This window comes from Geospiza fortis, unplaced genomic scaffold (assembly GCF_000277835.1).
Source record: "Geospiza fortis unplaced genomic scaffold, GeoFor_1.0 scaffold55, whole genome shotgun sequence".
In the NCBI taxonomy this organism is placed as follows: domain Eukaryota; kingdom Metazoa; phylum Chordata; class Aves; order Passeriformes; family Thraupidae; genus Geospiza; species Geospiza fortis.
In genome coordinates this window covers 8,459,568-8,487,016 of record NW_005054308.1, presented here as the reverse complement: position 1 = coordinate 8,487,016, position 27,449 = coordinate 8,459,568, and the positions used below count along the sequence as shown (strand labels likewise).

At 39.0% G+C, this 27,449-nt stretch overlaps 1 protein-coding gene across 5 annotated transcripts in view; it reads left to right on the top strand.

The window, feature by feature from the left end:
- The window catches only part of EBF1 (EBF transcription factor 1), a 256,727-nt gene extending 229,580 nt beyond the window's left edge, over nucleotides 1–27,147 (top strand). For 2 of the 5 annotated variants that reach the window (XM_031055321.1, XM_031055320.1), the window contains exons 8-13: nucleotides 14,550–14,615; nucleotides 15,192–15,369; nucleotides 16,801–16,980; nucleotides 19,119–19,313; nucleotides 19,656–19,724; nucleotides 23,944–24,575. In XM_031055321.1, coding sequence (XP_030911181.1) covers nucleotides 14,550–14,615; nucleotides 15,192–15,369; nucleotides 16,801–16,980; nucleotides 19,119–19,313; nucleotides 19,656–19,723 — 687 coding nt within the window. In that variant the 3' untranslated portion in view covers nucleotide 19,724; nucleotides 23,944–24,575. The other 3 variants (XM_031055324.1, XM_031055322.1, XM_031055323.1) reach the window with 3 other exon arrangements.
- Nucleotides 27,148–27,449: the final 302 nt, after the last annotated feature.

Here is a 27,449-nt window from a genome sequence, read left to right as displayed (position 1 = left end):
AGATTAAGCAGAAGATTGTTCACTCTGTGTTTGAGAAGCAAGTCATTGCACCAACCCCCTCTGTGATCTGACGTCCTCTCCCTCCCAGTCTGTTCCTTCAGTGCTCTCTAGGAGACCCCTTATCCCTCCTGAAAGGGACCTTTACTTCTGGTTTCTCTTCATGTAGATGAAAGTGGAGCTTCTCTCTCTAGTGCACAGGGGACTCCCTGCTGAGCTGAGAGCACAGGTAACCAGAATCCTCCTTCCCTTCAGCTCCTTTTCTCTGGTCAGTCATTAAACCCCCCCAAGACACAGCCCAGCTCCTCGTTTAGGACACTAATAAAAGACATGTGGTTATTAGGAATCAGAGGCTGGCAAAAGCAGTTGTCTTTTTCCATATGAAATCCCACAGATCTGCCCTTTATCCATCGTGACATGGGTATTGTTTATATTGCAAATAAAGGTTGTCTCTAAACGTGGGTGGTTGGCCCAGGCTTGCTAGCAGAGGTTAAAATAGCAATGAAGACAATGCAGCTCAGGTTTGCTGCTTCAGACAGACCCAATGGAAATTCCAGAAAGGACTGCCATCTACTAACTCAACATACACTGTATTTTAACCAAAGTTAGTAATTTACAGCTAAGAAAACACTTCTATTTTTTTTCCCCATCCAGTGTAACAAGAGAATCATTAGAAAACTTCTATACTAAGTCTGGGCAGGAAGGGGGGACATGTAAAGAGGAGCTATTGGAGTTCATCTGTACAGCAAGGAGGTCATGGGATGTGCTTGGAGGGCTCTAGGAGGTCATGGGATGTGCTTGGAGGGCTCTACATTCTACTGCAAAATTTACAGGAATGTGAGACCAGAGTTAAGGTTGGTATTGAACCCTCACCAGCTGGGTTTTTAAAGTTTCCTAACAATTTGAGCACTTGGTTGAGGAGCTGGTTTAGGGGGTCTGATATTTTGTTTATCCTATAGAAAATATTCACCAAGAGAGCATCAAACTTCTGAGATGGTGAGGTAGCTGTGCAAGTGTCACCCTTATGGGGTGGTGGATGTCAGAGGAGTGCCTGGGAATATGCAGAGCCTGAAAGGAGAGAGCAGAGGGACAGAGGCACCGCTCGCTGAAGGGCAGAGCCAGCACACAGGGCTGGCAAGGAGCCCTTTCCTTTCTGAAGGTCAGCAGTGTGCACACACATTTCACTGAGCTTTCTTTATAACTGGGTCAGCATTTACTCAGCAAATGATTAGAGCAGATGGTGTAATTTAGAATCTATGACAAAACTTTTAATAGATCAGGGCTAACACGATGACAAGGAGCTCTGCGCCGTTCTCCACTCCTGCTCTCTGCTTTGCCTTGGGGTAAAAATCATGCCTGGGATTGGATTTTCTAGTCTGCACATTCCATCTGAGCGACTCCAACCACTTGTTTGAGCATCCTGTAGGAGGGATCCCCACATTTCTCTGTTCCTGTATCCTCATCCTTGTTGGTTTTAAATACAACAATTAACTGAGGATGACAGGAAGACACCAAACAGGTAAACACAGACCCTTTGAGGAGCAGGTTTTGAAGGAAAAAGCCACAGTTTGAAGAAAGTAACAAAGGCTGCATTTGTGTATTTTGCTCCATGGAGCTGAAAATATCTAGTAAATTGATCCCGTGGGAGTAATAAATACACATTACTTTATCTTGTACTTCATGTCCTATACCCCTGAGCCTTGATAGAACAACACCACTTAATAGACTTAAAAAAAGAGTAATTACAGTCATTGGTTGTGTGATATTTCAGCCCTTCCAGCCCTGCCTGACCTTCTAATTTAGCTCACCGTGTCTAACTAATGCATTTATATTCATCTTTTATGAAGCATGTGTAGTACAAAATTGACTTTGCAGCCTTTAGCAAGCTGTCTTACCAGGTTTGGGATCTGGTTAGTACAGTACTGTACAGCATATGTACATTTACAGCAGAATTCTGCATGCATATGGTTCTGATCATCTATTACTTTTTATCCTTTTGGACATAAAATAAAAAATATTTTTTTCCATTTCATCCTCCCCTCCCCTTTTGTAAAGCTTTTATTCATTGCGGCATTATTTACAGCTAAACATGCAGGCAGGAAGATGCAAGCATTTTTAAAATGATTACCACTAATGTTTCTACTTGTCAGAAGTGCTTAAATTTTCCTGCACTTTGTCTAAAAACTTAGCACTTTTACCTTTTAAGAATTACAAATTTCTAAGATCTTACCAAGCTGATTTACAAACACAGCTGACAGTTTATGATGAATGATGTTGCAAAATGTGCAATATGTTTCTCTGTCATTTCTATGCATGTATATATTAAGAAGAAGATTAAGAAGAGAGAGAACCCCCCTCTGAAAGAAACCCTTGAGTTAGAGAGCACACACACAAATCTCTCTCCTGTGTTTCCTCATAACTTCCTGCTCACTTCACTCATCCAGTGGAGCACAATTGTTCTCTGTGCATTTTCTCCCACCATATGGTATCCTCATTACCATACACTAAGGGTCCATATGGGGAACTTGTGAAGTGAACTGTATTCATTTTAACTGCCAGATGAGCAGCCTTTTGCTTTGCAAGCTTAGCTTAAGTCATCTGCTGTCTTTATGTTGTTATGGCAACACAGCACCAATAAAAAATTCTAATCTACTGTAAGTGTCTGGGATCACAGTATTTTAAATGCTCCCTGTAACTGTCCTCCAAGTGAGGAGCTTGTTCTCTCAGTGGGACAAAGGGTTATTGTCAACTCCAGCAGGTGGCAGTAAAGAAATTGTTTTTTTTTTTCTTTAACCTTTCTTAAAAATATCTATTTTTCCTTTTCCCCCATATCCCCTCACCTCAGAAAGTCATAGAATTGCACAACATGGTCAGTCCTTTATACACTGAGGATTTCTGATGCTCAGGTAGGAATTGCAGGTGATACTTTTAAGTTACAGCTCAAATGTTAAAGAGAGCAAAGAATGAAACTGTGCAGGCAGCTCATGAGCTTTATTGAGAGATCCAGCCTCAAGTACCTCTTTCACCAGGACTCTGATGCCTCCTCTTCACCACGATCCTGATGCCTCCATCGCCACACAGCTATGTTCAGTTTTGGAGCTGTTTTCCTGCTTCTAGCCACATTTCCAAACTCCTGGATCAAACACAAAGCTAATTAAGAATATCTTATATTAATGGAAATAGGCAGCAGCATCCTTAAACATAAATCATCTTCACCTCCCCAGGCCACATGATATGTTGCATCTCTGTCTCCCTGTCTGCATCGAAAGTGAACGTTTGTAGTCTCAGTTCATCAGTTCACATTAGCCTCATGCTGAATATTTAAACACAGAACAATTTGAACACACCATGAAGAGAGACAGTGACTGCACTTTCACTTGGAACAGCACGAGCTCATCTAATAATAATTTAGTAAATCAGCCATTTAGTGGCTCAGTTGTACACTGTATTGTGCCAAATAATATTCAGTTCAACTGAATGCTGGTGAAATGGAAATCCAGACTCCAGTCATGTGGCACTTTTTTTGCTCAATGGAGAGATGAAATGGAAAACCACCCTCCCAACAGACTGTTTGAATGTAGCGATTTATCAAAAATATAGTAGAGTGACAATATAAACAGGATTTGGTTGTATGGGGTACAATCTATTCCAATTAGGCTTTTATTATTGTGGTTTCTCCTGTGCAGATTATTTGATAATTCAGGATTTGCATTTACCTCTTCAGTTGATTTTATATATGGGCAGAGAGCAGATCTGTGTAGTTACAGCCTAGTTACAATCCTTTAAGGCCCAGTCCTCTGGGGAGCCTGGTGAGCTCTTTATTGCCTTATTCTGAGTCCTGTCTCACAGGGAGCACCGTGCCCCAAGGAGCAATGGGGAAACACGGCTGCTGCCATGGGTGTTGCTTCATAGCATGAAAGCAATAGCAGATTGATTCCTTTTCCCTTTTCAAGGCTATCAAGATTTGTAGGGAGTGGTTGTATCTTAGACTGACTGATATAAGTGGAATAAAACAGGTTTTTCGGTGCTCATCCTTGCTTCCTGTGTGCTGACTGTACCTTTTCTGACCTGTATCAGTCTTTAATAAAAGATATTACCTCACCCTACAAAACTTGCTTTGGTTCTAACCACAGCCCACTGTAATTTCAGCCAAACAGCTACACTTCAAGGCTGTCTCTGATGAAGATGGGGGAGAAGAGAGTGTGCTTTCCTAAAAAGTGTGTTGTGAAGTTTAATTTGCTCCCATTAAAATGGTGCTTTGAGATCTCTGAATGTGGGGGCATTGCAGAAGTGTGAAGTAATGTCTATAATCTCACCTAGAGTCTCCATTTCTGGCCTACTTTTAGGTGTTATGTGGTGGTTTACGTGGTGATGTAAAATATGATTGCTGTGTATTTCTCACAACGCAGCCCAATTGAGTGGCAGAAAAAGCATCTCCAAACCATCACAGTGCCATTTAGCAGAGAGTGCTGGAAGCAATAGGATGCCTCTTGTCATAATTCTTCTAAGAAATACAGAGCCTCACAATCTCTGCCCAGCTGCTGACGCTGGAAAACTCAAGCATTTTGGTAAAATGAATCAAGCAGTAATGTTTCTTTTATGAGATCCCCTCCCAGGAAGGGAAGGTTTGGCACCATTTGGAGATCAGGCTGGGTGATCCATCATAGCAGAGGCAGCTGTCCTGGAGTGTCTCCCAGGTCACCCGATCGAACTGGTGGCTCTTACAACTGTATTATTGCTCATGGAACAGTAATTGAGGCACCATGGTTAAAAATTACCTGGTCTAATAGGCAGTGAACAATTTGCACTCAATACAATTATAAGCCAAATCATTCATTTCATAACACTTGGACTAATTTATTTGTTGACCTTTTAATATCCATAGCTCTTCAGTAGTATTAACTGCAACTTGGACAAAATCTCTTGTTCATTTTACATTCATTGATTTTTTTTTTCCTTTGAGGCAATAACAGTTGTTTGAGTACAACCTTTTCTTTCTGCTGTAAAAGTCAATCATGTAACTTATGGTGATATAACTCAACTGGACTGGAATGTCCTCTAAGTACAATAGCACAATCTCAACCTACTTGTACAGCCATGGAAATGCAGTTTGGATTTATTTTTAAGAATATTTTGGAATACATTTGTGACTACAGATAACAAATTATATATTTGCTGAGAAGAGAATGAAAACAAGACTCAAAAGCATTTTTAAGCCTAGCCACATATATTTAACACATTTTTGTTGCTATATTGTGGGCAGTCCGAGATACAGAAATTGTGATGTTTGTTGATTTTGTTCTTTAGGATGACCTAAGTGTCTCCACTAATAATGCTGGATTCATCATTTTATCTGCTTATAGCATCTTGAAGTCCAAACATTTGACAGAATAGAGGTGCCAAATTTTTCCAAATGTGAGCTTCAGAAAAATGAAATGTGTCTAAAAGTATTTTTAACAAACAGGAAATAAATAATACTCATAATTTGATCATCTGGATTTTCTTTCATTATTCAGCTGTAAACTAATGTGAGTGCTGAGGTTTTGTTGATGAAAAAAGCTACTGAAATATTAATGCATTCTGAAAAGTCTGTATTTTGAAGCAATTCTATACAATATATTGGTGTAGTGACAATGGTAATACTTTTCCCTCAACACTGAAAAAGGAGCCCTAGATCATGTAAAATGCTGTGCCTGCTTTTACTTTCTGGAGATGTACACAGAAATAGAGTGTTACCTCTGTGAAATATTGGATAAATCTCTTAAATTCATAGTTATTCAACATTTATATTTGCTTTGGATAATTTCAGCTGAATTATAGGACTGTAAATTAAAAATAATAATACAAGAAACAAAATAACTTTTGTTTCTGATGATGAAGTTGAAGCTTTTTTAGAATATCTGATAGGAGCCACTTTGTTGAAGTTGTCCTTCTGAGCCAAAGTCTCTTTGTGCAATAAAATACTGTGAGTCTTTTGAACACATAAAATATGGTTGTTACACATTTGGTATTTTATGCTTCCCTAGAAATTACCACTTGTATCTGCACCTAATCTATGGTCTGTCTTTTCATTTCAATGGGGTCTGAAGTGATCCTTGGCTGTAATGAGAATGCCCCTTTCAAGAGACTTCTTTTAATTATGCTGATGATAAAATGGAAGTGAAAGCAGTCATTTGTAGGGGTTATGACTGAGCAGTGTTTTAACTGTAATACTAAAACCCACCAACATTATTCCAGTTTCTATTTCAACATTTTTATGCATCCACTCTCCATAGAACAGAGTGGAATATTATTGTAGGTCAGAATTTCAATGTGTCTTATTTTTCAGTTTCCTCCTGCTACTAAAAGTAGCCTGAACTCTCAGTTTCTAACTGCTCACTCTTCTTCCCACCTGAAGCATCCAATCCAGGAAAGTGAGAGTTCCACAGATCTTAATGATAGGCTGGGTGTTTGGTTTGTTTGGTGTTTGGTTTTTTTTTCTCCTTCACTAAAAGAAGGCATGGGTGGTTCTTTAAATTAATGTGATGGAACACTTGGGTTTTTTTTAATAGAAATGAGCTAATTTGGCATATTTAGATATTTATATGGGTAAATGCATAAGACAAACTGAAAATAAAATGGACAAAACACGTATCTACAATTAACACTTTAATTGCTACACAGCTCTTCTGATTTCCCTCAGCAGGATTTTGGCCATGCATTACCAAGCATATTTCTCTATAGATTTAAATGCAGCCAAGTGAATTAAGCCACCCAATACAGTCTAGTTTGACTTAATGTAAGATCAATTTTAAAGTGTTAGGACTTGACCTGTGTTTGGAAAGTCTTTGTGTATACAAATCATAGAAATAGATATCAGCCTGTCCATTTGCCAAGGAATGTTTTTCACTCTTACAAATACATTTGTTATCTGCATTGTGCCATATACAAAATCACAAGCCGCAGGTAATCTTTTTTTAATCCCCAATATTCCAGGGAATTTTTCTAATGGGCACAATAATATGACCCATAGAATAAGGCTTCTAAAACAGCCTGTGCAATGTCTTCGAATGACAGAATTCAGTGCCTCTGTTAATTTTTCCAAATTCTTTAAAATTTTACCTAAGTCCAGATCCTTCAAATCATAAAAACCTTCTTCCATAAGGGAATGTTGACAATTTCCCAAAAATACATGAGTAAAAAATAGTCAGGAGAAGATTTTGAGCAATCATTCCTTTTTTTTTCCCCTTTATTTTCTAGAAATAGGAATGTTAATACCATCAAGAGAAAGAACTATCAGAAAATCTTACATATACAAAACCAAAAAAAAAAGCCCCCCCAAAACAAAAAACTCCTTAATCTTAATAATGAACATCTGCTTTAAAATACTGTAGATGCTCATACAAATAGTTTGGAGTAGATTTTCAAAAAATATATGCCTGAGGCTCCTATCCAAAATTACCCTAGGTCTGATGATAGTGGAGGCACATAAGGAAAATTTAGAAGGAAAAATGTGCTTTTAGGTCATTGTGACAAATTTTTGAGGTCAGATAAAAGAGTCTAATGTTGTAATTTGTTTACTCATATGGATAAATCAGGAATAATTTTTTTGCAGCCTAGATAGAGGGGAATAGTGTGAGTCACTGTAACCTGGTGGGATGGAGGGAAGTTGGTAAAGGATTTTTTGTTAGTCACTAAATTATGTGGACTTACCCATAGGTGCATCTAATTAGATTGTTTTCTGGTGATTCACTGGATATGACAAACTGACCATAGCATGAATGATGGGATGGCACAAAAGGAGTGTATCCAGGAGAACAGCTCTTTCCATGCTGCAAATCCTTCAGGTTTTTGTAGAGCTGTAAAATGTGTTTCCTCTCCTGATCTAGCTGTTCCAGGAGGAGGGGATGTGTCATTAGACCCTCACAGTGTGAGCCTGTAGGACAATCTGTGGGAAATGCTGCAGGGGAGGCCAGGGAATTGCCCCAGTGTTGGCTCCTGAAGTGTTGGTGGGTCCCAAACACAAGTGACACCTGGGAGCTCTCAGCTGCTGGGCTGCAGGGTGGGGACAGATACAAGGGTACAATGCAGTGACATCCACCAGCCCTGCACTGGCTGCATGAGGTAAAATCTGAGAGCTCTGAAGGGTTCCTGCATGTGGCTGTAAATGCCTTTTCCTGGTAAAGAGAGGGGCTGAGGGGAGGACATGCTAGGAACATGTAAGAGAAGCAAAGTTCTCCAGCTATCAGAGGGATTTTGATGTGGGTCATGACATCACTGTTGTCCCTAAAGGAGATTATTTAAGTCTCAGCAGAGTGATTTTAATTCTACATATCTGCTCTTGTATACCCACTCTTCTCCCTTTATTTAGAGACCCAACATTAGCAGACAAGTCCAGAACTTTTAGCAACAAAACCCTCCAAATGACTTGCCAGATGCTTCAGTTGATGATAATATGGTGGGAGCATCCAGACTCTCAAATGGCAGTTTATTCAAAGAGTTATTCTAAACCAACAATATTAATGGTGGTTTATTCCATGCTACCCTGTATCTAGATGAAGAACACATCTGTGTTAGCTACTAATTCTGTTCTTGTTATGTGCCCATCATTTATGTAAATGGGACCACCAGCATGAGTGGTGTGCACTAAAAAAGGAGGCTGATATTTTTTTTTAGTGTTTAACTACACCATATTTCCAGGAGGTTAATAAGTGTAAGATGGGAGACTTGCAAGGACAGACTTTCAGACAGATCATCATAATTTTGTTCCTTCTTTTGTCAGCAGTATTTGCAAAGAAGATTGTTTGGGCAGGGTGTGTTTCCCCCGTTTGCATTTATCACCTTTGTGGTTAGGAGGAGTTTTAATCATCGATTCTCAATGTTTATGGCTAAATGCCTGCTCCCATTTGCACTTCAGCATTTGTTCTTTCTGCTGCCTCATAGAGGCTTCCTATATTTTATTTATAAGCTTGGCTCATTGTGGAGCAGGTGGTAAAGTTATGCATGACTGTTTTTAGTGCTGTGCATTTAGGCTGTGATTTTCAGTTTGGGTGGAGGCTGATGAGACTACAGTGGCTTGGAAAGACCAAGGTTCTAGCTCCCACTGTAGACATGTTTTCTGGGAAGCTGCCATTGAAATTCAGTGGCAGGAATTCAGTGCACTTCCATCCTGTAGGCAGTGGTAAGCTAAAGCTTTTTTGTTTGCCCCTCAAGTGAGATACATTGTCGTTCTCTCCCATTTTGCCTTCTTGTCTTTGTGGTATCTATATGGTGTTCACTTCTTTGGTATGATTCAGTCATAATATATGGAAACTATTCAGTTGTTTGTTTGTTGGAAGAGTTTTCAGCTTGGTGTGAGTACAAACATCTTTCTAGAGAAATGACCCTGTTATTTTATACTTCCCATTAGGCTGGCACAGTTCCCTCGGTCTTACAGTAAATGGAGGAACTTTACATTTTGAATGGCTTTTATGAGACTTTATAAAGCTATAATTGCTGAAAATGATACAATAATGCACTGCTCACTGTTGATGGGGAGAGATGGGAGGTTCTGGACAGCCTGAAGCTCTTGTGTACCATGCTCAATGTCTGGGATTTTAGATCTTTGACATTCTTGTAAATGTCTCTCTTGGTTTTGCCTTTACATTTGAAAGAGGTTTTTCACAATTTTATCTTTTAAAATATACTGCATATAAGTGTAAGTTTAAAACTTACTTCTAAGCCATGTCCTTAACTATCACATTTATTGTTTCACCAACTGAAAACCAAAGGGAAAGTTTGAGCACAAATGACTGTGATTTTGACTAGAAATTTCAGAATATGACCTTTCCAAGGTGAAGAAGTAAACTGGAGTCTGATGCTGAGCATTTTGAGTCTGCAGAGGAGGTTCTTCTTGCAAGTAGCCATGAGAGTAGGAAGTTAGAAGGCAGAGGCAGGAGGTCAGACATAAGAGTCAAGGAAGTATGAATGACATCATCATCCCTAAGTACCCTCTCAGAAGATGAATGAGCTCTCTCTTGTATTACAATGCTAAAGAGCATTAGAAGGTGATATGATATCCAGACAACACATAAGATAAATGCCTCAGAGGATGCTGGAACAGTTTCCCCCCCACGCCCTCCACGAGTTCATAAATCCTGTGGTGGTCTCAAGAATACAATATGTGGCTGCTGAGTGTTATATATTGTGGTCAGCTTCTTCTTGACAAAATTTGTTTCGGTTTAACGAGTACCTTGAACATTATCTAATTTAGTTACTTAAGCTGAACAACTCAGTGTAACTCTAGATACCCTTTATCTCACCAGACTCACAGCCCTTTTGGGACACAGAGTGGATTTTTTTTTTCAAGAGTTTCTGAATAAAAAGTAAGCAGATGTTACAAGAAGAAATACCTTGTCTCCTTTAAAACTAACAAAAATGTGTTTGTCATGATAAGTCTTGACACAAAGTGTTTTCATCTTGATAAAACTTGAAATGCAAGTTTCATGTTCTTAATGAAATCCTTCTGAAGGGAATGCAGGCCTCCAACAAAGCATGCAGAGGTGCTGGAGTGTTTGAGGTACATTCAGTCAGAAGTGGATTCAGTTTGAATTTCAGTCTTTGTGCTTCAAAAGCTCAGTTACTCCGGTATGCTTTATAATATTTTTTTTCTGCAGTAGTTTGGGGATATGCAAAGCTGCAGTAGAATTTACTGCTCAGCCCCTCTTTTGGGTATGTAGACACCCCTTAGTATCTTCAGGAGGAAGATTTGATCAAAATATTTAATTGTGAGTGTGTTTCAAAAATTAAAAAGTAAAATTCCCTCAGTAGAATATCAGCTTCAGTTTGGAATAAAAATGGACAATGGATTTTTGGTGTGCAGAGTTCTGATGTATCATGTGTAATTACTAATGTTTCCTTTTCTCAATATTTGCTCATTTGTGATTTTTAGAGAAAGAAAATTATTCTCATTTGAAACAAAATGCAAAAAAAGAAGACCCTCACTTAGGTCTAGCTAAATGCTGCTAAGTCCTTGGTTCTAAACCAAAAGCTGTCAGACTTTTAGCAGTAATAGAAAAGTGGATCTTCCTTGACAAATGCCCCCATAAATTAGATATTAGCTTTAGTCAAACTCTGTCTCTCTCAGGAAATATTTCCACTTGCATATTCAATTGGAAGGACCTTACATGATGCCCACTTACTGCTATAAAAATCTAGGCTTTGGAGATGAAGGCAAAGAAAAATTTCTGTGAACAAAAGAATATCTGGAATAACAGACCTTGAGCTTATGCAGAGATTTCTTCTCATAGAGTGTGAGTTTCACTCACTTTTTGCTCTGTCTGTCTGCTACTCTGTCCACCCCTCTATCTGTTTATCTGTTACCATCTCAGTGGTAATATGCAGTATCAATTGGATTTTAAAAGACATAGATCTCTTATACTAGCTGTCCTTTTTTATAATACCTTTTACAAATTTAATCAATGCATTTTAATATACAATATACTTTAAGTGCAATGTACGATAAATATTCAAGCTTCATCTTAAACATGCTCTAGCCTTTAAATTGTTAAAACTGCAGTGCCCTTTCAATCTACTTACATAATGTCATAAAATATACATTTCAAGGTAAATGAAGTCAGCTACTTCAATTTAGTCCCTCAAACTGGTAGTAAATGAGAGGTTAACACTATGGTGCCAAACCCATTATTGAGTAAATTTAGCACCTTGGACAGCTCTGTAAAATCTTTATTGCTTTCCTGACCTGCTCGTCATGTTCTGTCTATGTGTTCAGTGGCTCTCAGCTCTGATTGAAAGGCAATATATTAGATCCCCAACACAAACATGCTCGGGGGCTGCTTCACTGTGAGCGTAATGACACGGAGGTGAGAACAATTTTCTGGTCACCGCAATCCAAGCACCTTGCAAGGTCTGCTGCTCTAACTCATAGAGGACTTCAGGGGCTCCTTTGTATGTGGAGCAGCTTCTGTTGTAATTTAGGCAGAGCTGCAAAAGGTTTAAGATGCATTCCGAAAACAAGAAGTTAATATCTTGAGCCGTCTTTAGCAGCATTTTTGTTGTGTGTTTTTAAAGCTGGTTTGTGTCTATAAAAAGTACCATCAGCTCTGGAATAGAAGATACCACTATTTGACACAGGAGGGTTTTTCTGTAACATCTACTTTGTATGATCTGAAAATGTCATAAACAAGAAATGCTTTTCTTGTGTGAAAATGTTGGTAGAGAAAGTATGAAACTCAAGTTTACAGACCCTGAAAATGTTAGGAAAAAATAGAATCATTGACTAGCTAAGAAAATTGAATGCTACTTGTGAAGAATGTTTCAATAAACCATCATGACAATTAGTTTTATTTACATGCAATATGATATGGCATCAAAAAACTTCCAGTGCTTAAGAACTGAAATATATTTGATATGAGGGAGAGCAGCTGTAAGATTCTATGTACTTACCTCATTTTTTAACACGGTTTTCAATCTCTTTTTAGATGCACTCTAAGGTTTTTAGCTCAGCATTATATAAATAACTATGATTAGTCAGGTAGAACAGAAATGACTATTTAAACTTTCTTTTTTTTAGTAATTTGGCATAATGACAGCTTAGGCTAACAATATACCAAAGCAGTTTGCAGCCTCTGTATCACATTCTAATTTTCCATCAGTGAAATATATACTGCAAACAATTTCTACTGAAGTGAAATAAATCCTGGTTTGCAAAGTCAAACACCTGTGCAGTAATTTTCTATCTAAAATCATGGAATGAAAAAGAGAACATTTTTTTCAGTAATGTCTCTGTTCTTCTCTAGTTTGTATCTTCAGTATGAGGCAGACAGGGCACCTCAGTGTTGTGAGGAATGAGGATTGTTTGTACCTGGATGCTGTTTGTGTCTATCTGTCCATGATTATACTGCTCACTGCTGTGGTCAAAAAACACGAAAAAAACCACCCCAAACCAAAAATTGCAGCACAAAACCAACCCCTACCTTAAAAATCAAGCAAACAAATGAAACAAACAAAACCCACCGACAGCAAAAGGCTGTAGCAACTTAACTCCTCAGGATCTGTTTCAAGTGTAGTGATTTAAAAATCCATCAATTATGTATTACATCTCACTTCATATGTGGAAAATAATTTAAATGTGTGTTCTGAGACAGGGGTGTGTGCAGCAGAAGGCAAGCCTAAATGTTTACTGGGAGAACAAAAATCCTCCATCTCATTTTTGAATTTAGGACATTATATATGTCATAAGTAGTTACTGCAGTATGACAACTATTTTATGTTATATTATAGAGAATTTAAAATTGAAAAAAATGCTAATATGCATCTAAAAGCTTGTCATTTGAAGAGTTGTTCAAGGATTTTTGAAGAGGTTATGGTGACAGCAAAATGAACGCAATTATATCTCTATTTTCTGATCAGAGTCTACAGTATATGAAAATTGAGCATTACTGTTTCTTTTTGGTATAAAATATGGCTATTGTGTAAAATATTTTAAGTTTAAAAGTTGAACTTTGTAGAAAACGGTAAAATGCTTAGAACTGGTACTATTTTTGTAAGCTGCTTGCAGAAATATGCCATGGTGAATAGCGTCATGTTAGAATATTAGAGCAGTACTTAGGGGCTGGGAACTACAAAAAGACATTGTTTTACTCAAAGGATGTTCCTGGCCAGTTTTGATTGGGCATTTGGGAATCTGGTCTGAAAGATGCCATGAAATAATAAGGGGAAAAAATTCTTCTGGGTTAATTCTGCAATGTATTTTTATATTTTCTATCAGGATTATCATCAGGATGCTGTAAAATATAAGAACACAGGAAATACTATTGTTACTTGAATACCAGTAGAAAATACTCTAAGAAATATTAAATGAAAAGGAACGAATAAGAAAATGGAGAGAAAAAAATTGCCCAAAATGGAGAACTGAATCTCAGACTGTTTTAGGGTCTTCTGCCCATGCAAGGAATTTTTCCAGGAAACGCTGTATGGTCCTGGGCTGTTCTCTCACACACTGCATGTGTTTTCCTCTTGGACATCATTCCATGCATGTGGATCCTGCCCTGACCCCTCGTATCAGGACACAAAGTGGAGAAGCCAAAGGGTTACATTACAGTAGCACAGGACTGATTGGGTATCTTCTGAATGTGGCCTGCTGGGTAAGGTCACAATTCCTGCAGCATGCAATTAAGAATAAAATAAACACATTGAAGGGATTCGTAGCATTCTCTGAATGACATTGATTGCAGTAATCTAGTAAATGACCTCGGGATTGTATTCTGCAATAAACCCATGAGTGGTTTATAGTGCAGATGGTAGAGACAATTGAGTGATGTATTTTATTTTGCAGCACCAATGATTCTCACCTTTTGACTTGATTAAGCGTGTGTGTGAATAGGATGAACCAGTGATTTAACACCATTCAGTGGTTGCTGAGAGTTGTTACAATTAAGGTTTACCTGGCGGGAGGAAAAAAAGGAAAAAAAAAACCACTACAAAACACGGTGCACCTAATAGAAGAGAATATTTGTTTTCCCCACAAGGAGTTTATTGAACTCAGCAGAATGCTTCTGTTTTTATATTGACAGGAAGTAATACTTAAGAGGGCTGCTGATTTAGTAGAAGCACTCTATGGTATGCCACATAATAACCAGGTAAATGCATTCTACTTCAGCAATTCTATATCATGGCTATTTCTTCGATGTATAGATAGATCAGGGGCTAAAGGGATATGATGCTACAATGGGAGACAAGAATAAATGTACAGGGCAATGCCATATCTGGAGTGGGGTTTAGTTTGCTTGTTTTCTTTTTTAAAGGGTGTGAATTTAGTGTTTGTAAAAACAGCATGGAGGCATCTGCCCACTTTCACCAAATCCTATATAATATGAGCAATGTTGTACATTATGTCTTGCCACCAGTGACTTCTCCCTCTTCCCTTAAAGAGAGCTTTAAGGTGGAGAAAGTCCAGGCTCCAGCCCCATCCTACCAGTTGGTCTTTTTATACAAAGTGTGACCACTGGGACTGAGGCTTCCAACTCTCTTAGCACAGATGTCAGGATTTAACAGGAAGATCCTGTAAGCATGAGCTCTCTGTCAGCCAGCTGGTTTAGACAGAAAAGCATCTCCTTTTAGCCTTTGGACAGGGAACTGCTTCATTTGAGTCTGTAAGGAGAGGTTTGTCAGAGTCTCTTTGGTAACTCTTGCGTGTTTTTTTCCTTACCCTGCAGGAGATAATCCTGAAGAGAGCTGCAGACATCGCCGAAGCGCTCTACAGCGTCCCTCGCAACCACAACCAGCTCCCCGCCCTCGCCAACACCTCTGTCCACGCGGGAATGATGGGGGTGAACTCCTTCAGCGGCCAGCTCGCTGTCAATGTCTCTGAAGCCTCCCAAGCCACCAACCAGGGTCAGCACGAGCCTCATCTTCCTCTCTCTATGGATCTTTTCTGAGAGAAGGCAGAGGGATGGGCAAAACAGTGGCAGAGGGGTGGCTCAGGACTGGGAGCAGGGCTGGGCAGCCCATCCCAGACCCTTGGAATGACACAGGATGGGGCTGCCCTAACTCAAATAAAGCACTTCTGCATGTCTTTAAATAGCTTTTCATTCTGCCCAGACTAACACTTGTATTTGTGTTTAAATCCCACTAATTTTAATCAGCTTCAGCAAGTACTTAATGTTAAGTACTTGCTTATATATTTTCCTGAGCATGGATCATCTCTCAGTCTGGGCCTTTTGTAGCACTTCTTTATAACATGAAGTTATCTCTTGAATGTTTATCTATTTAATTTGGGTTTGTTTTGCAAGAGTTAGAGTATTGGAACTGTGTTTTTTTCAGTTTGAGACTTCCATAAATTTTACAACTAGCAAAGAATTTTTAAACATACATTTTCAGAGCTTTTCCAAATTTTAAAATAAAGTGTTTTTCACTTTGTATAAAATCAGTATTGGTTTAAAATAAAAGTTAAAAATAAAAAATAGGTGAAGAACATTTGCATTTTGCCCTCTCCTTTGCTCAGCTCTATATATTATCCAACTTAAAAATACATTTGAATGAGAAAGTGTTAGGATGAGGTTTCTTCTAGAAGAGCAGAAACAAAATTTTTTGCATTACAATAAAAATAATACAAAATTATTTTTAGATTGAAATATTTTCATGCTGTGTGTTAGGAAGAAAAATTGGCAATTTTTCTTCTAGGAGTGGAGATGCATATTTTGTATTTCTGTGGCTTCTAGAAACAAATCTTTCCTTATGAACATTTGGATATGAGTTTCCTAAAATGTCATTTCCAGAATTAGGTAGAGATTCAAATTTTAACTTGCTGTCAAATTTGATGCTTATTTCCCACCGACATAATGATGAGACCAAGGCAAAAAGACAAAGGATATCCCACAAGCTGGAGAAATACACTGCATTTCCTGAAGCGTGCAGTGAGCATCTGAGGTGTGTTAAATGGCAGTGACATCAGAAAAGAGTTAACAACAATCACGTGCTTTTAACATACCTTGAGTGGGTCTGTGCTCCTCACTCTGAAATGTAGGTCATGTTTACTCCATTTCCTACAAGCAGCCCTTTCAGAGTGAGTGTTCCTCTAACACCCCGAGCTGATCTTTGCTCCAGGGCATCCCTGGCTTGCCCGGGGAGCTCTGCAGGCTCCAGGTTCCCTCCTCCAGCAGCGACCTGGGCAGGGAGGGCCCCCAGTTTGGGTACCTGGTGGTGCTGGGGGTCAGTCCTGCCCCTCTCTGCGCTCCCTGGCTGGACTGGGCTCCCCTTTGCTTTGTGTAGGAAGCTGTTGTGGGGCTAATTCCAATTTCTGCCTGTGTTCCCTCCCCACACAAGGTTTCACTCGCAACTCCAGCAGTGTGTCACCTCATGGCTACGTGCCAAGCACCACCCCGCAGCAGACAAACTACAACTCTGTCACAACAAGCATGAATGGCTATGGGAATGCTGGAATGTCAAATTTAGGCGGTTCTCCAACCTTCCTGAATGGATCTGCTGCCAATTCTCCCTATGCCAGTGAGTATTTTATGTCTTTTCTGTTTTTTGCACATTTTCATTAGAAGGAGGCAGTAGATTTTCTCTGATGCTCAATATTTATTTTCTATTTTGAGCACTTGAAATATAACTTGGTCTTTTCTCTACTTTCCAAGGCACTGATCTTTGATCTGCTTTGAAGACCTTAGCGTTGCCAGAAATTCTCCTGTTTTCATATTACTATTATTAATTATTATTATTATTTATTTCGGAGCCTTAAAAGAGCTTACGAAGAGTAATCTCTCATCATTTAGTCTGATAGTTTCATAACATACCTTATACTCTAATGGGAAACACTGTCCTCAACTTCTGAGCAAATAATATGTTTATAACCTTTATAAAAATTATGAATTATTACTGGGCCTCAGCTTGATTGTTTATATTCCACTTGCTTTTTAAGTAATATTATTTTGACTTCACTGAGTCAGTAAAATGTGGCAAAGGCTCTTAGATTTTGTGTTTTAGTGTCAGTACAGTGAATGCCACAAAAATGTGAGTCATACAAATCATACATCCCATGGTGTGAAGAGCTTATGGTCTACAGTCCCAGTCATGGAAATATTTATGTGCAGGACTAACTTTCTGCATTTTGATATTAAAGGTTTAGTAAGCTGTTTAAATATAAATACATTTCTATTGGTAAAGCGAATCCCTTCTGCAGCTGAGCTCAGTAGTCCCTGGTCACCTGAGAAATTGAATGAGCAGAACCTGCCCAATTCCTCTGACATTGCTCATGAGGCATAAAGGATTCCACTGACATCTGTAGGAAGCTGACAGCAGAATCAGGATGGAAGGTCTGGACATATAAACAGATGTATAGGCTGGGACTGTGCATGGACAGGACAAACTGACTGCTGGAGGTGCCAAGGTTTACACAGCAAATCTGAAGTTAATGGTGTAACAGCAGCAATGAATTATTTTGATCTGCATCAGAATAAAAAAGGGGCTAGGAACTCTGAATAAAATAATTAACTCCAAGGCTGCTTCTCTGCTGCAAATTTAGAACAAATTATTTACCCACATAACTAGTACTTATAACCTGGGAATTGCTAACCAGTGATTATTTTTGTACTCTAATAATAATGTAACATGTAATGTTATAAAGTACCTTACTTATTAAGTTGGATTTACTGTCACAGAATCTGCACACTCTGAATTCATAATATAACATGATTGATGAGACATCTCCTTTTGGAAGCAGATGCCAGTAATGCATTTAAAATACTGTGGCAGTGTATTATTTCATATTTATGAACGGAGTCCTCTTTAGAATAGCACTTCACTTCCTAGCCCTGGTTCTCTATTCTATTTATATTTTGGGAGGTTTTCTTGGTTGATCTGTCATTCTGCTAATGTCTAATCCATTGCATCAGAAAATGCTTCAATCATGACCTGAAAATTAAAAGGTGGCATTCTTAATTAAATCAATAAACTAATTGCTGTATAGTAGCAATTCAATTTAGGTGCTTTGATTGCTCTCCCTTAGCAAGTACTTCCAGACATAGAGTGACTTCAGACTAAGATTGTATCTGTCAGACTGTGAAACTTTGAACATTTAATTTCCATTAATTGATTTCCTCAGTGTTAACAAATATGATATCAGATTCTCAAATAAGAACTTAAATAGGGTGATTTTTATCTACATAAATGCAAATAAAATAATAATTCAAAGCCCAGATGATCAGAATTTTACTCTCTAATGTGTAATTATTCATAGTCCACTTGTATATCTAAGTGGTTTCTAAACAGGACAAAGAATGGAAATATGGGATGATACATTTGGTGCTTTTTGTTGTTGTTGTTGTTGGACAAGAGGGGAAACCTGCAGTGCCTTCGGAATATTAAAATATTTAGCTTTATTTTCATGAAAAGAAATTTGTTTGAAAGCTTGATGGTAAGTACATGAACCAAAGATATTTGTTGTACTTTATAGTAAAATAATGGTTTAAGGATATCTGTGTTTAAAGACTGAACTTCCCACGTAGCACATTTGCATTTTGAACACTCAGTTCATCCCTAGAAAAATTGAGAGCATCCAGGAATGAGAATTCTTTTGTTTCTGCCGCCTGTTATTATTGAGTACTAAGGAATCCCTTTTTGGGGGTCTTTCTTCCCTCCAGTTGTGCCCTCAAGTCCGACGATGGCCTCCTCCACTAGCCTCCCCTCCAACTGTAGCAGCTCCTCTGGGATTTTCTCCTTCTCACCAGCCAACATGGTCTCAGCGGTGAAACAGAAGAGCGCGTTCGCGCCTGTCGTGAGACCCCAGACCTCCCCCCCTCCCACCTGCACCAGCACCAACGGCAATAGCCTGCAAGGTAGGTGGAACCCAGGCTGCACAGGAGGTGGCTGCTCCAGCTGTGAGCTCCTGGTGGCTCTGAGCTGCCCCAGGGGAGTGAAGGCAATGGGGATCCCCAGCGGGCTCTGTCCTAAAGCTTCCTCCTGTAGAGAGTAACTGACTCCACCCCCAGCCCGCCTTGTGGCCTGCAGGTGTTTGGCAACCACCCATTCTCTAACCCAGCTAATACTGCTGAATTGAGAGGCTGTGGCCTCTAAAGCACAGACCTACTGTTTTGATAAACACAAGTAATATTTCAGCTTACTAATACCGTCCTTTTTCTTTCTTTCCTCTCTTATTCCCTGTTGTCGTCCTTTATCAGACCAGTCTTTTGTGGACTCTAGCAAGTACTCCACTGCAGGGTCTCTCCAGGGGCTGGCCTTCTCCTGAAGTACGTCACTCAATCTTCCCTTCCTTTTTGTCCTTTGTCATAGTACACTTGTGCAGAAATCCTACTGAGAGCAAATAGAGCGTTACAGAGCTTGGCACAAACCTTCCCTTTCATAAATGGGAGATGCATTACAAACTAACAGCAGCGTTTTCCACTTTAACTCACACCAGGGCAAACATTAGTTTCCACTGATTAATGTAATCCTGTGCCAATTAATTCCAGAAAAGGCACAGGGCCTTTTGGAAGGCCTATTGAACTGTTGGCATCAAGGGGCTGCTCCTTTTCTGCATCCCTTCCCCTCTCATTACAGGTTCTCCAGCATTAGTATCTAAATCCGTTTGAAGGGCTGGTGCAGGCGAGGCAGTGACAGACAAAAGCTTGTCAAACTGAGGGTGCTGCAAGTCCAGCACTGCCCATCTCATTGGCTGAGTCTGTTTTACAACACTGTGCCCAAACCTCCCCGTGTGGCTCCCTCACTGCACATCCCTGTGCTGAGAGAGGCATTTTCATGCTTGCTTAGGTCCAGGGGCTTCCTTAAGCAGATGCAGCCAGCTGTGTCCAGCTGCCAGAGGTGGGAGATATTCCATGGTGTCATTGTGCTTCCTCCAGACCTGAGATTTGTTTCCTTTCCATGAGCCTGTGCAAATTATCCAAAGGGCATCAAGTGGGGAATTAAATCCATCCTTTTTTAAGCCAGGTTCAGAAGAAGGTATGCAGAGCAGGATGGTTGCATAAACTCCAAGTCACTCAGCCTCTGGAAAGAGAAGCACTGGGCTTGAAGACAAAATGCTGATAGCACCATTAGCAGCCAAAAAAAATCTATATGCAAGCAGAGTGGAAGGAATTCATTCATAAAAGCTTGGATCTATTGTGCCTGAAGGAAACCGCTGTCCTCAGTTCATGTTTCACTGGTGAACTGGGAGGAGGAATCCTTCAAGGTGCACAAAACACAGAGAAAAACTGTAAATTTACTAAGAACTAATAAGCAGATCTTGGGTACCTTCAGTTATGACTTTGTTAGAAATACAAACTGTGTCAGGAATAAGACAAAATGAAATTTACAGCATTTAGGAGACTTGATTTTGAACATTTAAAACAATTTACAGTGCTGACATGCTTCAAGTTTTAAAAGAAACAGCTAATAATATTTTCCATCTGAAATAAAAAAACTAAAACAAAAGAAAAAAACTCAAAAAAAGAAAAAAAGCTTTTGAACATGTTAATATTTTTTTCCTCTCTTCACCTTGTCCCCATCTTGTTGTGGATGGAGAGAAAAAACAAGTAACAGACATGTTTAAATTTTAAAAAAAAACAGCAATAATATTTTCCATCTGAAATAAAAAAACTAAAACAAAAGAAAAAAACTCAAAAAAAGAAAAAAAGCTTTTGAACATGTTAATATTTTTTTCCTCTCTTCACCTTGTCCCCATCTTGTTGTGGATGGAGAGAAAAAACAAGTAACAGGAGAAAGCTTTTTCAGGCCCTGTTTCTCCTTTCACAAGACACAGAATTCTCCGATTCCATGTACTCAGTTATGAAAAGCAATTATGGAAGGAGCCGAGAGCACTGGGCACAACTGGAGCTGTGTGATTGCCGCCTCATTATGTCACCTCCACATCTGCAATGCCCAGAAACCACACAGATCTGAGCATTTCCCCTAATTTTTGTTTAGCAAGTCAGTTTTCACAATGGGAATGAGACACCAAGAGATGGTTCATTTCTAGGTCATCGCTGAACTTCTTGGTGAGTTAAAGACACACAGCCTTTGGTCCTGTGCCTCCTGACACCACCTGAGGCTTGTAATAATCACTCAGAGAGGCACTGCCTGTTGTGCCTTAATGCTTAAATAAACAACCATGTATAAGGAGGCTGTCTTATCTCTCTTGGGCTTCTGGATACATCAGAAAGCAATCAAGCTTTCCTTATGTAGCTTAGATATCAGCAGAACTCACTAAAACAGCAGCCAGGCTTATCTGTTGTTCTCTTTGCCATGCAATTTTGTAAAACCCCAAATACATTATTTCTGTAATTTGCTGGCAGCAAATACAAATTAGTATATGATAGAAGAAATAAAGGCCATTGGTGGGAGCTTTTCTATTCTCTGCCTTCCCTTTTTGGAGGTGGTGTGATCTCACACTGTTTCCCACTGATATCTCTGTTTTCAGGATCAATAACAGGCTACAGCTGGGAGAATTTGCATGACTAGATGTAGCACTTATGGAATAAAAGTGGAGTGATCTAAATGAAGACTTGGAGAGAATGGAAATATCAAAGCTTTTAGGCAGAAAAGATATCATTTACCTTGTAATTTAATTCAGAATTTCAGAGCTCTTCAAAAACAATGATGCTTTGAAAAAAGGAGCTAAGATCTGCCTCTGTGTCTTTCCAGCAGCAAAAGGCTGATCTGTAACTACCGGGAAATGTCTAAATCATGAAGAGAGGAATTGCAATTATCTCACCTTTTTTGGGCTCCTACCCAGGGTAGACAGCTGTCCTGTCCCAAGAGACACAATTCTTGACTAATTATTGGTGAAATTGATTTGCTTCTGATGAATCTTTCAGATTGAGTGTTGGAATAGTATCGTGACATTTTCTGAAGAGAAAACACTTTTTCTAAAGGAAAGCATCACCTTGTCCTAAAGAGCCCTCTATGCTTCTCACCTGTCTTCCTGTAGGACTTAAAGCAACTTAACTCACCTTTCCATCCCTTTTATCCTCACTCTTAGCTCCTTGAAGAACCCTCATGTGGGGGGACACAATCAGGACAGTGATTCCACACCATAAATCCCAATAATTGAAATGCTGTTGCTCTGTGCCACCCCTGAGGGTGGCCTGTTGCAAACATGTTGGATGTGTTTTGCATTCTCTCCTTCTCCCCTCATTTTATTTCATTTAATCAGTGCAGTTTACTCGAGCTGTTCTCCCCTTGCTGATTAGACTTGTAATTCTTGCACATATGGTGGTGTTTGTGGAGAAAACATTTCCCTCCTCTCCCCCTCCAACCCCAAATCTGTGAGTCTTTTACTTTGGCTCTGTTCTTATCAAATAATTGCAGCTGTAATTAAAGCACAATGAATCAGCACCAGTCATGGGGTTGAGTCCTTCCTTAAGAAATTACATGTCCAGATGTCTGGAATGGCAGGCAGCATTTAAATCATGGGCCTGGAAAGTGCTGCCAACCTGAAGGAGAATCTGTTTTCTACCTTTTGGCAAATAACTGTACAACTGGCATTTTAGAGACACATTGTTTTTACAGTTCCCATCATAAACTTCCATGGCTATCCCCTGTAATGATGTGCCTGCTCACTCTGTGTCGCTGGGACACTTGGGATGTCTGATCTGAGCCCCCAAATAATAGAGAGAGATCAAGCTGGAGGTCAGCTTCTGTGCAAAACTGTCCCTGTTGAATTTTCATAAATGTCTGTCTGCTAAGAGAGGTGGTGGTTTCATAGAAAATGAGGTAGGAAGCATAATAAAGAAATGCTGATGATTCAACTTAGCCAGCAAAAGAGAAAACATCCTGAATTAACATTCACCTGTGACTCACCTGGTGTAGTTGGTGGTGTCTGCTACAAGTGGAATAAGAAAGATGCTGGCCTGCTAACCCAGGAGTCAAGCATGTATTTCAATATTTCAATTTCAAAACTGAATTTGAGAATTTAAATCCCTTTCTGAGCTCCTGAAAATGCAAACTTAAGTCCCAGGGGTGACCTTTGGGAGGACTGGCACAGGGGAATGACCCAGAGTGCCATGAAGGGACGCCCTGCAGGGCCATGCCAGGGGGACTCCAGCTGTTTTCCCTAATTTGGTGCAAATTCCTGCTTTGCATTTAAAAGAGTAACAGAATGTGTGGCAATGGCTGGGTCCAGTCAAAGCTTCCTCAGCATTTGGGGATTTTGAAACTAAAAGCAGAATAATAAATTGGTGTCTGATACTGATATGGACGAAGGACACTTTTTCTACAAGAAAATCAGTAATTTCAGCAAAGTCACTTGTAATTTGAATCATTTTCCAGTCAAAAGGAAACTTCTCGTGATTCTTGTGTACATAGTTGTCTCTTATGAGTAATATATATAAATTTACCTCAAAGTATATCTGACTACATTGCTAGTAAATGTTTAAAGCTCTGGAATTTTAAAAGTTGCTTAATAATGCAGAAAATTAACTTTTCCCCTCTCTCTCTCTCCCTCTCTCTCCCCCCTCCCTTTCCTTCCAACAGCTATATCTGGCATGATTGTTCCCCCCATGTGAAAGAATTGCCTTGAAGAATTTTATTAATGAAGAGGTTGAATTCTGCTTCAGAGAGAATCTGATACAAGTCCCAGAGTGGAACTTTTTACTCAGGCCTTTTTAAAAATAAAAAAAGAAATAAAGAAGGATCTTACAATAACTGCAGATTTTTAAACAAAACAAAAATCACCATCCTTGCAAATACTGAAATTAACAATCCACAATTGCAAGGTGTTGATTCGAGTTGTCCATCCCAAATACCTGGGAGATATATTTATTGTATGTTGATAAAAAAATCCACTTTTTTTTTTTTGTTTTGTTGGGGGGTGGGGGCTTGCTTTTATTTCCTTCTGGTTTCTTGTGGGTTTTTTTTTAAGGCTTGATTTAACTCAACACCATTTGTCTTTTATAAATCATACAATTACACAAGGGACACTAGAGATGGAACTCCACATTTTTAATTTATGATTTTTTTTTAAAGCTGTGTAAAGAAGAATAAAGTGGTGTCATTTACATACAAGCCTGTATGGGACAGAATAGAAGTGCCAGTTAGTTTTTCATAGAAGAATTATGGCCATTTAATTAAGGGTCGGCTCATATATGTTGCTTATCCAGTGGTGACTTGCTGATATGAAGCATTTTTAATGTTCTGATTAAACAGATACCACTCCCTAAAAAGCTGATCTTTTTGGATTATGAGGGTGGAATGAGGGGTGGGAATAGTAACCTCTGTCATTAATATCAGGCTGAAAAATCGTGTAAATAGCACAACAGGAGAAGTTCATTCCAGAACACCACGTTGGAAGGGGACCTTAAGGTCCAACTTTTCTTGGCAAAGAGCTGGTGGAAGGGAAGGGAAGGGGAGGGTGGAAATATCAGAAATGTTTCCTCTGGAAGTGCAAACCCAGTGCCTGCAGATGCAATGCCAGACCTGCTGCAGGAGGTGAGCACAGCCCCCTCTCTTTTGGGGTGAAATCTCCGAGCCTCCGATCGCTCCCTTCCTCAAGCACAGCCTCCCCTGGGCTCTGCCCTGTGGCACGGGGGGCACAGCCTGGGCCAGCCTGGGGGCGCCAGCCTGGCCCCTCTCCCCCTGCCCTGCTGCTCCTGCTGGGGCAGGGGGGCTCAGCCTCAGGGGGTTTCACCCTCCCCACCCCAAACCCCTCCTGGCCCAGCTCCCACTGGCGCCGCTCCTGTATCAGCCGACCCTCCCGCTTTGTACCACGCTCCCTCCAGGACAGGGATCTGCTTTTCAGTAGTGAATCATGACTTCTGGGGTGGGGCTTTCCAATCAAAACCATAGCTTCTGTTTTACCACGAAAAAATTTTGCTATCATTATCTGGGAAGTGTTCTTAAAAATTATTAGTCAAAGAGGCAGCAAAGCTCTGAAGATGCATTACCTGATATTTTTTCTTTGCTGTTGTGTTTTGTATGTAGTTATAAATACTGTAGATTTTTTGTGATTTTTTGCCAAAGTTGTTGTTCTATTTATACATTTTAATGTCTTAAGACAGTTTTTCAATATCACAAAAAGAAAAAAAAAAAGAATTTTACTGCATATTTTGCAAAAAGAGCTCACTACCTTTAGCTTGCACATACTTGCAAATTAATTAAAGAAAAAAAAGCTTTTTGTTTCTGTTTTTTGTTTGTTTGTTTTACGGGGGATTTTGTAAAATATCCATATAAATAATGTATTTATCTTTGGAATTTGTACATTGCTTTTTGTCCCCTACAAGTTTATTTTATTGTGTATGTTTGCTATGTGAAAAGTGCTGATTTGTTTGGTCATTCACCGTTGTATTAGCTGTTTAAATGTGATTTTAATACATTTCATTTATAGGGTTGTTTTTTTTAGTATTGTTTAAAACCATGCTTCCATTTTTTTTTTATTTCCACCCAAAAGCCATTGTCTATTTTTGTATTATTTGTAAGTTAAGAAGTTTTTTCCAATATATGGCAAAAAGTAGCATATTATTCTTGTAGCATTTAGTTATGTAGATTTAAAAAAAAAATGTATCCTTTGCTTTTGAGGCTTAACAAAAACTAATGCTGTTTTACTCTATTAATATGCATGGGATTTCTCCTCTTTGGAGTGACGCATTTTTGTGCATTAAATATGGGGAGAAACTTCATAGAACTCAATGAAAATACTTTCTTTCTTAAGTCTGCTTGTATATTTCTCTGTCTTTCACATAAATATAAACCAGCAGATTGGATGCCTTAACAATGCAAATCATATTCATTTCACTTGTACATTGTACTGTGCACCAGAACTGTCAATCATCACTAACATTCTAAGAAAAAAAAAAAAAGGAATTGAAAAGCACAAAAGAACTGTTTTGTTACCTTAAAACAATATAACTTTTTTCTAGTCGAGCAAGAAATCATTTACAACGATGCTGCAACTGTGCATGCTTCCTGTATGAATTTTGCAATGGTTTTCACTAGAATGTCACAGTGTGATCTTTGGGGGGAAGGGAAAGAAAAACAGGAATTTTTTTTTTTCATGGTGAGAAAATAAAAGAAGAGAAAACTGGAAAAAACGTGAGAGACATCAGTTTATTGCTTCTCTGTATTCCAAGTGATTATTCTAATTCACATAATAAGCAACAGCACGACAATGTAATCAAATTTAAAGCCATATTTTGTCCAGTGACACCGTTGATTACTCTTGTAGAGCTCCACTCAGTCCTAGCAGTTCTGACACCACTTTAGCCACATTTGTAGTCTCTACTCCAGTGTCCAAAGAGCCTTTGACAATGTGCATAATTCCATTCTTTTGCAGCTATTTATCGTGATCTGATGAATGGGAATTTGTCAAAAATCTCCCCTGCACCACCCTTTGTCTTTTACAAAGTAAAAGATGCAGCTGTTTACAGAATATGGCTTTAAGTGGAAACATTCAGATTTCAGTTTTAACAAGGTGAAGCTTCACAATGACTGGATTGCATAAAGTAATGCCTATTTCCTCACAGTTGTACTAGGATGCAGCTAAAATGAAGTCATCTCTGAAACTACTAACCTTTCACCTTCTTATCTAAATCTTTTTGAATAGACACACACACTGTACAGTTCTATTGTTAGAGAAACTAACTACTGTAGAGATTGTTATAATTTTTTTGCAGAAATTCAAGCTGTAAAAACTTTTCAACTTTCACAATATTTAATTAAAGTTACTTCCTGTCTGTGAATACAGCTCCTAGTTGTGTGTTTATTTTTCTGCTTCTGCTAGTCAGTAGATGAGAAAAGAAAAGAATATAGAAGCCAGAGGCTACTGAATTGTCTTCCTGAAATTAAGGAGAGACAGAAATTCATGGAATTACACAGTGAAACGTGGTGAATGCTGGTGCACTGAAATGCCTTTCCCTCGGTCTCTAATGGATTTCAAAGGATCCTCACTCAGAATGCTGAATGTTCATCCTGTTAATCTCATTATTTCCATTGTTTCGCAGTATTGTTTGCCTGTAGGACCAACATATTTTTTCTAGTGGATTTCA